The 15,618-nt window shown below is 37.9% G+C and overlaps 1 protein-coding gene across 3 annotated transcripts; it reads left to right on the plus strand.

Moving 5' to 3' along the window:
- Positions 1 to 2,323: 2,323 nt before the first annotated feature.
- LOC114351397 (tissue factor pathway inhibitor) lies at positions 2,324 to 11,232 on the plus strand. 3 transcript variants are annotated; one of them, XM_028302606.1, is made up of 6 exons: positions 2,324 to 3,913; positions 3,994 to 4,085; positions 8,758 to 8,836; positions 8,916 to 9,025; positions 9,143 to 9,233; positions 11,047 to 11,232. In XM_028302606.1, exons 3-6 carry the CDS (start codon positions 8,808 to 8,810, stop codon positions 11,165 to 11,167), a joined length of 351 nt encoding a protein of 116 aa, XP_028158407.1. In that variant the 5' UTR covers positions 2,324 to 3,913; positions 3,994 to 4,085; positions 8,758 to 8,807; the 3' UTR covers positions 11,168 to 11,232. The 3 variants fall into 3 exon arrangements, with proteins under 3 accessions (XP_028158407.1, XP_028158406.1, XP_028158405.1); XM_028302605.1 differs by having other exon boundaries at positions 2,324 to 4,085; positions 11,047 to 11,223; XM_028302604.1 differs by lacking the exons at positions 2,324 to 3,913; positions 3,994 to 4,085 and adding an exon at positions 7,460 to 8,361 and having other exon boundaries at positions 11,047 to 11,223.
- Positions 11,233 to 15,618: the final 4,386 nt, after the last annotated feature.

Here is a 15,618-nt window from a genome sequence, read left to right on the forward strand (position 1 = left end):
TGTGATAGTAAATATTAGTGACGCTTGTACATAGCTACTACACATATTCGTATCTTTAGTACAGATCATGTAGACTGCGCTTGTTACATTTGTACCCGTATTAAAAAACGTCACTCAAACTCAAGCACGTATTCGAGATTGTATTTCAATTGAGAATGTTACTAGGTATGCAAAATCACTTGAAACCTATGTTACAGTTAAGCTTTTACATTTACAAATACATTAGTTTTTATTTCATTCAAAAATACCCAGTAGTTATGATTTTATAGGCATTCAAAGTTCGCTTAAATATTGAGTCCCGCCGACGGTCACGTGACCCCGTGTGACGTACATTCACAGCGTCCGCTCACTAGAAAACGGATATAAACATACTTAAATAATTTTTTTTTGTAAATACAAACTTATTATACATATTAACACCCAGACCCATCACAGAAATTAAAATTGAACCAAACCCAAACTTGATGCGATTGTGTCGTTTTATTGCGAATTACCTTCCAGCTCCATCATTAGACCCCGATTACTATATAGAATTAAAATACTCATCAATACAAAACGAACGAGCCCAAACTCGATGCATTTATGTCGTTTTATTATAGAGTTCCTATGGCCACCTTCCAGCTCCATCATCAGATCAGCTCCATGTCATCATAATATTGCATGGTCATCCAAATCACATGTGTTTGCGAAATTTCAGCTTAATCGGTTGCCTGGAAGTGGGTCTTAATTCAGTTTGCAAGATTCCACCCATACAAATATGAGCCAGTCGTTGTAATATGACGTCACGCGCATAAAATGGCGGGCCGGCCGCCGCCCGCACTTTTAAAATTCAATATCTTGGAAACTAATTGACGTATCGAAATAATTCTTTCACGTGTATTTTTTATTTTTAACAGAGAATACAGAAAGCTAAAAAACAAAATTAGTGAACATTCTTCATTGTTTAACTCATAATGCTCGACGGTGTAAAACTTGAGTGTGGTTTCGTAATACGGGCTTAGAGTTGAGCCGACGGCAGACGGCAACCAAACCATGATCGTAGCGACGTATTTTTTCAACTGCGATGTCGCGCTTGAATTTAAACTTAATTTGTATTTTCGTGTCAGTTATTTACACAACATTTTATGGTGGAACTAAATGTGTTCTAATGGGATACGTATTGGATCAGAGAGCAGAAATAACAGGAGTAGCAGCGCGCGTTTATTTCCATACAAAAAAATTTCGCCATTTCCTGAGGGGGACGAGGTAATGACATTTGTGTAACAGCTGATGGCGCTGAGACACTATCGATATTTTTGTCGATGAGAATCATTGCTCTATGGTTCATAGTCTATGGCTCGTTTAAAAAAATGATATGAATTAATTTATTATCCTATGGGAGATTCAACATTTCAGATCTCTATTTAAAGGAAAATACGCAAAAGTTTGGCATTTCTTCCCTAGCACGAATACGAATTGTGAAAGTTAAGAGTTATATGAAAAAAACTAAAAAGTCATTTATATAGGCTCTTAAAAAGCACTTTTACACGTCCCAGTATTAACCCTACCACCATTACCCTACACTACCCATGAAATAGGTACCTAATATTCTTATATACCAAACATGACCCACGGCCACACTCCCTTGGCAAAGGGGATCGACTATCAGCCTTAGGCCCGGTTTCCACCAAAGGTTTATTATGTCAGGGTAAATGTGATAAATTGAAAATTATTAATAATCGCCGGTTATTATGAATAATTCCCGACAGTCGAGGTAAAAGTAATAAATGAATTTACATTTATCAGTGATTATTAATAATGTATTAATACTAACAAATATCATAAAAGAGAACACCTATTGGCAGTATCAAATTGTTTGCATAGAATTTCGATTATATTGTTATAAGTACACTATCCTTAAAATATTACACAATTAGGAATTTTTGCTTTCCAGTCATTCCAGTGGCAACACTTCTAGAAATTTAGTTTTTTGCAAATTTAGTGTATTAATTAATGTGAAATAAATAAAATAATATTTACCGATGGAATGTAATGTTGTCCTTTTCAAGATTTGATGTTTCAGATCTCTTCTTACAATTAAAAACACTGCAATTCACCATTTTTATCGCAGCACGTTACTCTTCAATAGTGACATTTGGAATATGTCATTGGTGGCGCTGCAACTAGTTTTTATAAACTGAGTGAACCACTGGTCTACTTACATTGCTAGAGGGGATTGCCTGTCAGTTCCACTCCTGTTATTTCTGCTCTCTGTATTGGATAGAATTTCAATCATTTCACATTTTCTAGATAAAAAAAATTGCTGACACGTTAAAGTGGTCAGTTGTGTGCACAACCAAATTGTACTTGGATTTTGAACTTATGCCGTCTGCCGTCGGATTCGAACTCGCACCTTTATCTCTGATTACGACAGCGCGACGGTCAAAGCAATAAATGCCGCAGGATCGTAACTGTGTGCTCTTGCCTTTACTTAACGAATATTCTAAAATCAAATTCTCTGTGTAATCCATTTTATATAAATTATTGAAGTATATAGTTATAGAATAAAATGTTTCAATGATTGTCGAATTACCAAAACACGAGTGTATATTTGAGGCGATTATGAAGTTGCTGATTCAATTATGTCGATCAATTGTGCGAGTTTTGTCGATAAAATTGTGGAAGAGAGCAGTGTTGATCCGCGGCCTCGAGTGTACACTAGGTTAACTGCACATAATAGTTGTAATTCACTAGCACCGTATTGTTAATTCTGGCTGAAAGCCCTGTCTACATCCAAACATGTATATGTTACTATTTAATTTTTTACTTGACCTGCCAGAGAAATGTTACGTTATTAATAAATGATTATGTCGAAATTATGTATATATATGATGTAATAAATTAAGAAAAAAAATACAATAAGTTTTCGTAAAGATGCCTTAGACGTTTTAAGACATTTTAGTAATCTGAAATGGTAATACTTAATTTAATTTATACCCTTTTTAGTTTTTTCAATTTTACATGGTAACTTATTCACATTGTGCATCGGAGTCGGATATGAAGTCACTCGCGTGTTGCTTTGAGGTAATCGTTTAAACGCAGATTTACTTTTATTTTAACAATGTGTGTTGGTTGCGATATTTCATTAACAAGGTTTGCGGTATTTGAGACGATCATAGGAACATAGTGGCTTAGATTACATGCCGAAATAATTATGACAAATGGGATTATAGTGTATTAGTTGAATATCTCGCGCGGCCGAGTGTACGCTGCTTGTACAAACTATTGGAATGTGCTCCAATGTTTGTTATGTTGGATTTGAATGTTTCACTGAATATAATCCTATATTTGTTTAATTTGCTTTATTTTGTGCAAGGCGTTCCCCTCACGGATGATTTTGAAGCGGAATGTAGGCTAGGAACCATTGGACCAAACATAAAAAAGATACTACTTACAAAAAAGATCAAGACAGTTTCAGTATCATCAGAAATGTTTGGGGAACCTTACTTTGGTTAATAGTATCAGTTATTATGTAAAGCAGAAGAATTAAAGTTAGTGTGTGTGGAACTATCATGTGACATGTTTTAGCGTAAATATTGGCAACTACTATAAAGTCCATGTCTACCGTTGTAATGAGAACCTAAGCGTCATCATCGTCTACATAAGGATATGTTACTGGCGAGTGACGTCATATTGATCTTACATAGACACTTTGACAGTTCAAATTTTTTGGTATGCACACACACAATTTACAGACACTGATCCTTTTCGTATGATAAACATTGTGAAGATCTTGCTATGAGTGAAGAGATGCAATGAACTGAAAATGCGAAAATCTGTTAGGAAGTAACCTCTAGTAGTAAAAGCCAAAGAACACTTGACACCATAATACATTCATTTAAACACATGATACAGTTACCTAAGGAATTACAGTGTAAGTATCATTTACTCAATTCTATACAAATATTTATTCAATAGAGTTCGATTTGATTAACTTATTTTTCTCTACAACAGGGATGAAGAAAATCTGAATATCAACAATGTGCTAAGACGACGGTGAACGTAAAGTGCTCCGTGAATCCGTGAGATTGACTGCTCTAGAGAAGGTTAGTACACTAGATTTGTATACTAAAGTCTATGAAATAATAATAAGTTAAAAACATTAAACATTTTAAGATTCTTCGACACCTAGTATCCGAAAATACCGACTTCATGTATCTTCAGCGATTTTTTAGCAGTTCAGAAGTTCTGTTTTTAAAATGTGTATTTTGTAATTTTTTTTGTCGCGGAGGAAATGCTTTGCGCACCGTCACCACTGTCGGGGGACAGGGTGGTGTGTGGGATTCCTGCTCCGTCCTGAAAAGGACGGGGTATACCCACTAAAACCTCCGCGGCGTTCCGTCATCGCCCGAGTAGAGGTGTCGCGAGTATCCGTCCGTAACCTTAGGTGAATTTTCTGCCTGAGCAACTTAAAAAAATCATATCTTCTAAGAATAATGCATGGGATATCACATCCACACGTCACTTTTGGACCACTTTGTATTGGTAATCTGTTAGTAAAATAATCATAACTGAAATCTCAGGTGGAAAATCTGTTCGTAATCAGATAAGGAAGGCAAGAGACGGCAGATGCCATCTCTACATTCAAATCGCTATCGCGCCTGTGAGTGCAGTTAAACGCGTTAACAATGCCGCAATTTGATTTAAAACCTCCGCCGTAATGCGGCTACAAATCTTGCTGAGCTTTCGAAATGATTGAATTTCGCGCCGCCTTTCGCACGTTTTTTGCTTTAGTTTCCCCGCGGTCTTCTTTGTGATGTAAATTGCGATTTATGATGATTCATGAGAAATTCCATTGATGAAATTGAAAACGCCTTGCGTTGTTAATTCGACCTAACGCTTTTGTTTGACCCGATCCAGATAGGTATCTAAAGAAAGGACTGTCCCCAATTTTTAGTTAAAAAAATTAACTACATTAATGAAATATTGCTCCTGTAAAAAATTTTCACAAGTGCCATCCCACATTAGCCAACCGTTGCAAAAGTTATCTCTGGCCTCTGTAAGTTATGGACAATTGTCTCCTGCATTTTTTCTGTGTGCACGAATAGGTTACACTAACCTTGAAAAAAGTATCCTTCGCCTAAAACAAATTGCAAACGGCTTTAAAAATCTTCTCTGAAAAATACGCAATCTTGACTTGAACACCATAGTAATGTTAATGTGCAGATCCCCGCTATCCTCGATTCAAGTTCAGTCGAGCGCTCTTAATACTAATGTTAGCACTTAAATAATCCAGAGAAGCAATTGGCTTTGTAGTCATAACCATAATGACAATCAATTATTGCCGTCGCCGGCGGATCCCCCTTAATCCGCCCCCGCTCCCGGAGACCGGACGGGATGAAAAACTATGCCAATTAATTCTCAAACTGCAATTGTACCTACATTTTAAAAAGCTTTGAGAAGAGCTATCGCAGTTCCGGAATTTGTTATCATCTGTCTTGCCGGTTAATCTGGCGTTGGCGATTAAAGAGCAGCTTCTTCTTTTTAGCGTGAAAAGGTAGTAATTAGAATGTGACTGGAATTGAGGATATTTTATGGTTATTTTGGCTTGCATTTGCAGAGTAATCTCTGTACAATCCTATAGTATCGTACCTATTATGTTGTGCCATAACTTTTTTGGTCCTTCATTTAGTTTTGTCTTCATTCATACTGCCCTTTGCCCTCGGCGTAGGCACTCTAACTGATGCCAAACAGTTTGTTCTACCATTCATCCACGCAACCCTGAATCGTAAAGGCTAAGCTCTGTCCAGCCAGTGCCAACACAAATGAACTATACCTAACTTTTGGCGTGTACGTTGACACGGTAAACTCGATATAAATGGTTTCTAAAAACGTGATCTATCCCTGTAGTTTAAAATACTAGATATTCTTATTTTACGTCTTCAATTCATGGAATACTGATGCGATCATTCGATGGTCGTAGTAAAAGAAGATAAAGACCGTGGTAATGCCTGGAAAATAGAAAATGTAGGTGCCTTTAAGACAGAGAAAGGGGATAAATTATAGTGCGTATAAAGTCTCGTAGCTTCGATTGTTTTGCATTTGCACGTATTCGTTATGCAGGCAATGCACAAAACGTTAGAGCTTGGTAATCTGTTTCGGTTCGGGCAACCACAGTGCATCGTTTGTGCTTGTCTAGGTGTACCTAATATAACAGTTATAATTGACTGTTCAAGTCTATGTCTAGGTAGGTAATGATTTCATGGTTCCCTGGAACTCTATGCTGGATATTTGAGACAATAGCAGACCGAAAGTTGAGGCAGAGCATTGTACAAGATCATTATCCCGTTGTGAACCGACTCGGCCTTTTCTATCTACCCCGAGTTCCCATTGCCCAAATGATGGCTGCATCAGCGAGCAGTGCATATAGTTTATATTGTGTTCGCAGCCTTAGCACCGCAGTTGATCAGTGCCTCTCTCGCCCGGGAATGCGGCCCGGGCACAGAATGGCGAGTCGTTAGCGGTAATCCGATTCGGTGCCTATCCGTCTATCGCTACAGAATAGGATAGCGCAGAATGCCCGCTCGTGTCTGCTCTATTATGATTACGTCCGCAGTGTTACGGTCAGCAAATCTGAACAAGGAACGTCACACAGAAAGCGGTGAGGCCGGCGCGATAACTTATCGCATCGGTTCCCAAGGGTTATACCACCTATTTTCATAATTTTACATGGGATATCATGACGCATATGAGTTTTAACTACCCTCATTATTTTATGATAGAGCGTAAGGTGGATCGAAATAGGCGACTTTTCATGTTTCTAAAGTTCTTTAGAAAGGTAAAACTGTAGAGCCCATATTTCATATTTCACTGCCTCGCACTGCGTTGGAGCTGTATTGGTCTCACTGAATCAAACCCGTTCTCACTATAATTCCTCTTGATTTTCACGCGCTTGATAGCGATTGGGTTTACTGCGAGATGGAATCTGCACTGTGTTGTTGCTTTCTAGTGCCCGGCGCGTCCAACATCCCGCTCGCGTCGGCTATGCGAACCAGGAATTTGTATGCAAATTGAAATCGCCATTAGATCTGCAAACATCTGCTTGCACCAAACGATGTATTGTGCTTCGAAATCATTTACGCGTTTCGTACCACTGCAGTAATTGTGGGAATACAGTTTGCTTTGTGGAGTTAAACGAAGCTTGACGGGAGTCAGGGAAATCAAGTAATCGATGTCTGAAGACCTGAAATATCTAATTTATTCGATAATCTCTTCCTTATAACGACACGCCTAGGAATAATAAAACTCCGGACAAAACATCTAGGAACGTTACAGTTCGCCGCGTTCCTTGTTCCAGGCAGTTCCGCTAAAAACCACTAATTAGTGCTCCCAATTTTAGGCTTGGTCCGGCGTTGTATCCAGTTTAGGTACGTCTGATTTATTTATATGATCACGGAATATTTAAAGTAGGTATGTTAATTTTAAGACCGAAAGGAAGAACACTAATAAGATTTTGTCCGTAATAATCAAATACCTAGGTGATTGATAGATAAATTATTACGAGTGATACAAGGTATTGATTGAAATAAGTATAGTAGGTATAGCGTCCCAATCCAGCTGATCATTATGCATGCTTAACATGCAATAGATACAAATTAATTACGTCACATTGGAGTGTGCACCTTGTTCATTGATCTTGACATCAATTACAATCAGTGTCAATACAAAACATGTTCGTACAGTGGGGTATCTACTGATACTGTTTCTGCGATGAATTTATTAGATAAATTGTGAAAACCCATATTTTGTTTGAAGTTAATTTATTTCACTGTGAATGTTTAGAAAACACCAGAGAACTTATTTCAACATTTTATAGCTGTAAAGTTTAGGAAATACAGACATTAACCAAACCGCAAACATTTCAAAAGGTAAAATCTCGAACAATGGTATTTATTTATGTATTGTTTATATCAATCTAAAAGACTAAACATACGGACAACAAATCTGTATTTTGTTTTATACACCGCCAGTACAATATCCCTAGGACATGTTTGCATACGCGATAATATTTTTTATGGCAATATAAATTTCGTTCACCTTTGTTTTTATCGTTTATTGCGGTCAGTATAACGGCCGCGAATATTTACGGGACATTTTGTGTTTTTGAAATGAAAAAGGGATTGGATTTTGTTCTATTGTTCGTGGTTTGTGTGAGTGTGAGTGGTTACGAGGATGTTACGCTGACGACTGCGGTGGTCAAAGATGAGACCACCCCAAAGCCAACGTTGATTCACAGAAGGATACAAATAGACCAGAATGTGGAGGAGACCAGTCACTCTCCTCTGGACCTCTTTCGGCTGAGAGCACAGGAACTTAGAAGAAGTAGGTGGTTTCATTTGGTTTATGTAAATAATAATAAATAAATAAAATATTTATTTTCATGAAAAACTAAGTACAATACAAGGACCAGCAGTAGTTATTGCACTAGGCTCGCAGATCTGTATGTATGTATTTATGTGAAAGTATAGTAAGTTAGTGACCTTTTTCTTTAATTTGCAGCTAGGCTAGGTTAGATTTAGGGAAAGGTGATTGATTAATATTCAGGGAGTAGTCTAGTTAATATCATACGTGAGCTACTCGGTATGTTAGACGTATGGCGGCTCATGAAGTTGCAGATGGCTGTAATAGTCTACACAGAAGATACGTCATATTCAGAGACGAAAGAGCGATAAAAATGATATCTACCATAATGCTTAATTAGGCTATAAATAATTTCAGCTCGCATAGATATTTGGAACTGGGATTATTGGTGCCAACTTCAGCCGAAGATGGGCAACTGTTCTCAAAGTATGATTAGGTAAAGATTATTTGTTTTTTTTGGTATTATTAGAAATGTTTGTCGTGTGACTTGATAATGCAATATTTTGTTTCTGTAGGTTTTATTACGATGCACAGATTGACCAGTGCGTGACATTCACCTACACAGGATGCAATGGGAACAAAAACAATTTTGCCACTGTGACAGATTGCGAAAGATATTGCAAAGGTTGGTATGACTATGTCTTCACTACTACTAAAGTCTTTAACTGCTGTTTATACTTACTTATTTAGAGCATTTTTATTTAGAAGTAGGCAAATGTATAAATATATTTTTACATCTCAGGTGCAGCCTTCATGTCGATCAAAGATACGACGAATCCATCTTTCTGTTCTCTACAACCAAACGCTGGGCTGTGCATGGCTATGTACTTCAAGTAAGTTTAATTCATATCTTTGTGGGTTCATTTCTTATGCCCGTTTTCACCATCAATTCCTATTTGTTAAGTATGCTATGGTAACACTTAACAAGCATTTTGTTTTCATAGGGGTCACTTAAAAAATAGGAGTTGATGATGAAAACGGGCATTAGTTTCAATTGAGTGTACCTTTGGTCGGATACCCCTACCTGTTACCCTGGGAGTACAGTTTTATCTATACTTATAATAAATCTGTAGAGAGGTCAATTCTGTACATGAAATATATTTACAAAATAACTATCAGGGGGTGATTAGTGATCGATACTGATGCCAAAAATGCAATCAGTAAAATTTTTGTCTGTCTGTCTGTCTGTCTGTCTGTCTGTCTGTATGTTCCTTATAGAAACAAAAACTACTCGACGGATTTTAACGAAACTTGGTAGAATTATTCTTCATACTCCTGGGCAGGTTATAGGATACTTAGGAATTCCCACGGGAACGGGAATTAGCGGGAAAATCCTTTTGTATGAAAAATCCAAACCGCTTAAGTTAGACGCTTGAAATTTGGCATGCAGGTACCTTAGTAAACTTAAAGCTTAGTTACAACAAGATATTGCAAAATTCCCACGGGAACGGGAGTTAGCGGGGAAAAAAAATTGTATGAAAAAATCTGAACCGCGTAAGATAGATGAAGGGGGGGTAAAACGAGATCCACGCGTACGAAGTCGCGGGCGGCCGCTAGTTTTATAATATTTTTTATTCTGTTCTGACCGTGTGGAGAGTATGAGTCAGAGAGGGTAGAGTAAGGGGATCAGACTGAAATGTCAATGCTTATAGTGGTTCAGACAGGAATTAAGACACTAGTTAAGGGACCACCTAACGCCTAAGAGGATCCGACCGGAAAATCTCATAATTTTCATCAGCATCAAGCATTTGCCAGACCGTCTACAATCTACATAATAACGTCACTTGTATCGATTTTTAATTTCAATCAGATACCATTCGCCATGACAGCCAAAACCCGTAATTCGTTGCCTATTTTGGAACACGCAAATAATGCGTCGGATTGGTTATCAATGATCTACCGCCTCCCAACAGCCGAAATCCATTAGGTTAACCGCAACCGCGCGGGTTAGCAGGCCGATGCGTCACCTTCGCACACGGGCCTTTCACACCCCGGACTAGTGTTGCTTATCTATAGGCTATCGATATCGCTATGTGCAGTAGTATATCGGTACGATAGGAAATTTTGGGAAACACTATTGATAGCGGCAATACTGTCGATACTATCGAGTTTTACGTGCAATATTGTCGATAGTATTGTCATTTCTAATAGCAGCATTTCAAAAGTAATCGATACTATTAGTCTATAGTTTTTGCAATACTAGCTACATATAGTAGGTATTGTCGTTATTAGTAGTATTGTTCAAAATTCCCTAGCGATACTATAGCGATACTCGATAGCAGTATCGATAGTGAATCTATCGATGGCTCGGGGCTCCGGAACTATCGGAACGCTGCCCCAGACCGCTATATTCATTTCAATATACTGCATCATCAGTCTATCTCAATTCTCACTTGACTTGACTTAAATGCCGATTTGAGTAAAAGAGACGCATAGCAGAATTGAACTTCTGGTTTTTGCACATCGCCGATTATTCCGAATTTCCGACGTCATTCAATTATTAGAGATCATGATTATTGTTAGACTGGCGAAAAGATAGAAATCACGAGATTTGCATTGCTTAACTGATGATTCTCGGATACGACTGGATCGTCTCCCATTCAAAATTTAATCATCAATATCTGATTATGAAAATTAATTTTCAAGGTTCTACTACGACGTGAACGATGCGACCTGCAAGAGGTTTATTTACGGGGGCTGTGGTGGCAACCAGAACAGATTCGACTCTGCAACCTACTGCATGAATAGATGCCACCAGGACGCTTAATACCTTTCGGATTTCGGTAATTTATTAGGTTATAATTGGTCCTACTAATATATTTTTGAAATTATTAAATTGGTTTATTTCTTCAGATTTTACTAACAAGTTAGTAAAAAGCAGTCGAAGTTGAGGTATTTTAAAGATTAGTCAGGCGGATTTTAAGTTGTTTGAATTAAAACAAGAAAAAAGTACCATGATAAATTATTGGGATATTTCTCGCTCGCATCTAATATAATTTCTTAAGGGAGAGTCCCTGCAACACTGATGGATCACTTTAATCTCATTTCCGGGTCTCTGTGGTTGTTTGTTTGTTTTTGTTCGGTTTTCCTTGTAAAAATATAGAAACACAATATCTTAAAATGGATAACGTGGCAAATAGGGGGACTATTCCCACCTCTCGTTCCCACCGCTGCAACTCCTGTGTCGCCAGGATCTAGGTACAGCTTAAAAACCCAACCACGTGGTAAATAGCAGATTGCCTATTTAGTTTTAGTAAATAAAAACACTCATGTAAAAGCCAACTGCACGCGCTCTTCAAATGAAAAACGGTTAAGTTCCAAGCAAGCAATTAAGGGAGTCGTCAGTTTAATCCGCGCCGTGACGAAGAAAAACTCGCCTAATTAATAGTGGAGTCTGGATTAATTAGCGAAGATCTGCCGTCATTGTAGCACGGCGAGAACAGTCAAACAAAAAAAAATAGCACTTCCGATGGGAGCCTAGTTCTTAAAGACTTAAAGGTAGAGGTTCCCATAAATAAATGTGAATATTTTCATCATTAAATTTGACTTTAAGAGGTTTTTAAATCGTAGGAATCGATATTTTACTAGAAAATGATTTTTCCAAACCCAGTGTTGTAGTTAGAGACGCTAAAAAGGCCCGCTAACCTCATAAGTACTCTTTAATAGTTGCAATTGTGAACTTGCCGTCTTTGACGGCCTGCATTTCAAACTCGCAAGCCTACTCCAGTTCTCTGCCTCTCATTATTTGAATTTCATCACTCAACTATAAACCAAGAGCCATAAATCTAAGCACCTGTAGTAGGTAATTAAATATGATGAGTCGTTACTAGCAAAACTTTACCGCCACTAGCACAAGTTTCTATAAGCTCTAGAAGCACGCGAAATATGGGAACACGAAATAATAAAAGTCATCTAAATAACAAATATTGCGGTAACTTGGAATATTAATCATCGAAGTGAATAATATTAATTGAAGTGATAGAATAGGAAATTGCGGTATAATTATTTCCGTTGTCCATCCGTCAGCGTGATTGATGCGCGCCGGTTCTAGGACAAAGCCGATCGGGAAATATATTCGTTCTTGTACTTTGATAGCCGAGACAATTCCGTTATTTACTGGTGTAATTTATTTACCCCCATTTGCTTGATTAAGGCTAAGAAGTTAGAACTCATGGCGCGATTTTCACCCGCGCCCGCGGCGGTTGCGGGCCCACAGCTTCTGTAGAATGCAGATACTTATGTAAAAACTAATGCACAAACTCATGACGTGGTTTTTGCCTGCAGCGGGCGCAGTTGTAATCGGGTCCCGCTCGGCGGTTATCGCCCGCGCGAAAACCGATCGGGCGACCATTTTGTACCAGTGACCACAGTGACTTGGCACGCGGCGCAATTTAAAATCGTGCCGTGAGTTCGTAGAATAATGAGTTTTGAAATAAAACTGCAATTCCACAACCGCCGCGGGCGCGGGTGAAAATCGCGCCGTGAGTTCTTAGCCTAAGTCGGAACGCAAATATTGTTTATAGCCACTAAAAAGTTAATTGACGCTGCGTAGGCATAATGTGGGTGCTTTTATGTTGCTATTTGGATTATTTAATATTTCGCACCATTGTGGTAATACCCAGTATAGTGTAGTAAGCAAATATGTTGTGTTGTTTTGCTGATAAGGTGGTAAATGTACAAATACGAAGGGGGATTTTTTTTTAGATAGAGCACCTCTAGGGTTACCCAAAACATTTCCAAGGCAAAATACAGTCTGAAATGAGTAGTCCCACTAGTGAGGTGGGCAAACGGAGTCAACAATAATATTATTCACTTGTTATCCAATAAGAAGTAAAGCTAGTTAGCGAAGGACATTCTCCATTATACCGTATTTTCTTTTACTCGCGTGTTCTTGTTAGTTATTCGAGTGTTTAAAAACTCTCCCGGAGCGTCGCCATAAATCTCGGCGATAAATTAGCGTCGCGTCCACCGCCTCGACGTGGCCGAATAAAAATGTCTATCATCGAATACCGTGCGAAGTAATACATAACGTCGTATAGCAAACTATTCATAAAATAATAGATTGGATACTAGTGCAAAATAAAACTGATAAACTACAATCACCAGTAAGTTTGGGAATGTAATGGATAGTGAAAAACTTTAAAAAGTACCTAACACATAAAATCTCATTTATTTATGCAAGTAGACTTTTAAAAAGCACCTAAAATAACACCGCGTTAAGACCCGTGTCTTACAATTTTATTTGAAATGGAACGCGAAAGTTTAAAATCTTATATTAAATATAAGATTTTTAAATTTTAAAAATCACTTACACGTCCCTGTATTAACCCTACCACTGCTTCAGGACAATAAATGGGCCAAGCTCAAATCACGAAACACGGGAAAGTTTTAATTTGCAATGTGGAACAAAACAAGATCTACCATATCGTTGCAACAGCTTGTCCCATTAGTAGCTTATCTGCTTCCGTAATAATTATCTCTACCACTAACGCCTTTACAGTAGGTTTATAGGTTTTACTAAACACGGCGTTTCATATCCGCATTAACTTGATTTGCCCGGTTGTTGGCGCGCCGCCTCGCAAGCATCGCATCAGTGTCTACCAGTTACCGAGAAGTGCATCCGCGAGAGATTATTTAATTTGCAGCGGTAGTGCCGTAGTGAGGCATCTAGAAATGTGTGCATAGATAGGGAAAGTTTTCAGGGCACTATATGGCGCTTTATTGGTTCTGGGTTCCGTTAAGTTACGGAGCCCTTTCGCTGCCGATATCGTCAGGGGTACCGTGCGTGAGTTTGAAGGGAAATTTTCCACAGAAACAAATATTTCTCGGAAACTATGAAATAAAACCATGAAAACTTGAAAACGTTTTGGTGGGCACATATTCGCCCATTGGTGGATATGCACAACGTTTACTTTTAGTGGGGGGACTACGGGACTAGATCTCATTAGTGAACGGAGACTGGAGGGAGACTCACAAGACCAGTGCATGTTGAATATTTTTACAGATTCATGTCGCTGTTGTTCATTGCGGAAATGCTGTTGTTTTACGTCATAAATTCAGTCTTTTTGGTCGGTTACTGCGATTCCTTTGTTTGCGCGAAAATAACAATGCAACGACCGAAGGAATAATGAGAACGAAGATATGTGAACGTCAGAATGGCGGGTGTATGATCATAGAAATTAACAAAATAAATACGATTAATTAATACCTGAGGTGTACCTTGGTGTACCCTTAGTTATTTATTTTGTACTTCTCTAAGATGGGAGCAATTACGATTGCAAAATGAGCCGCCAACCTGATATCAGGTTGGCGGGTGTATGCTGAAATTGGACGAAACAGGTAAGTTATGGTTTTCTAATATTTATCATTATTTAGTACCTGAGATGTACCTCACAAATAATGAATATGAACCAAATGCGACGAACAATTAAGGAGAAAATCGATACGAAAAATTTGATGTCCACCTTTTTTTTGATGGCCACCATTTTTTATAAGAAGTTAGAAAGTTGATACCGACACAGATAATACATACCGTAGTATTTTTAAAGTCTGTGTTTTATGGCACGCACACTTTTGCATTTGCCAACGCCATTAATTTGCTAAAATCAAAAAGTTAGTATTGATAGTAGCGCCCTCCTGTAAATGTCATAAATAAGGTTATCCAATGTGGCAACATTCGGAACTAATAATCGAGACATCGTCTTCCTCTTCTTCAAATTTTATTCTCTTCTTTTTTTCCTCTCCTGTCCTTCTTCTGTTTCTCTTATTTATAAAATAAGAAGAAATAAGACGAACAAATAAAAAGATATAAGGCAAACAAATAAGAAGAAGAACGTGAGAAGATGAAGAGTCGAAGAAGAAGAGGAAGAAACAAAGAAGAGAAATAGAAGAAGATGAGAAGATAAAGAAGAAGATGTGCGTTCCCTTCGAGAGGCCACTGTGGAAAACGAAGGTTTCGTATACTTATAGATTTAGCNTATTTGGTTTATAATAATATATTTCTGAGGTACATCTGAGGTACTAAATAATGATAAATATAAGAAAACCATAACTTACCTGTTTCGTCCAATTTCAGCATACACCCGCCAACCTGATATCAGGTTGGCGGCTCATTTTGTAATTGTAATTGTTCCCGTTTTAGGGAGGTACAAAATTAATAACTAAAGGTACACCAAGGTACATCTCAGGTATTAAAAATTCATATTTATATTATTCAAT

Source organism: Ostrinia furnacalis, unplaced genomic scaffold (assembly GCF_004193835.3).
Source record: "Ostrinia furnacalis isolate ACB-3 unplaced genomic scaffold, ASM419383v2 OfSCF1132, whole genome shotgun sequence".
NCBI lineage: Eukaryota > Metazoa > Arthropoda > Insecta > Lepidoptera > Crambidae > Ostrinia > Ostrinia furnacalis.

What these genes read in the sequence shown, in the direction of transcription:
- LOC114351397 (XM_028302604.1), top strand. Translation starts at nt 8,148, where the DNA reads ATGAAAAAGGGATTGGATTTTGTTCTATTGTTCGTGGTTTGTGTGAGT. An exon ending in TTGCGAAAGATATTGCAAAG is followed by an intron (nt 9,026 to 9,142) that starts GTTGGTATGACT and finishes TTTACATCTCAG; the next exon opens with GTGCAGCCTTCATGTCGATC. An exon ending in TGCATGGCTATGTACTTCAA is followed by an intron (nt 9,234 to 11,046) that starts GTAAGTTTAATT and finishes TTAATTTTCAAG; the next exon opens with GTTCTACTACGACGTGAACG.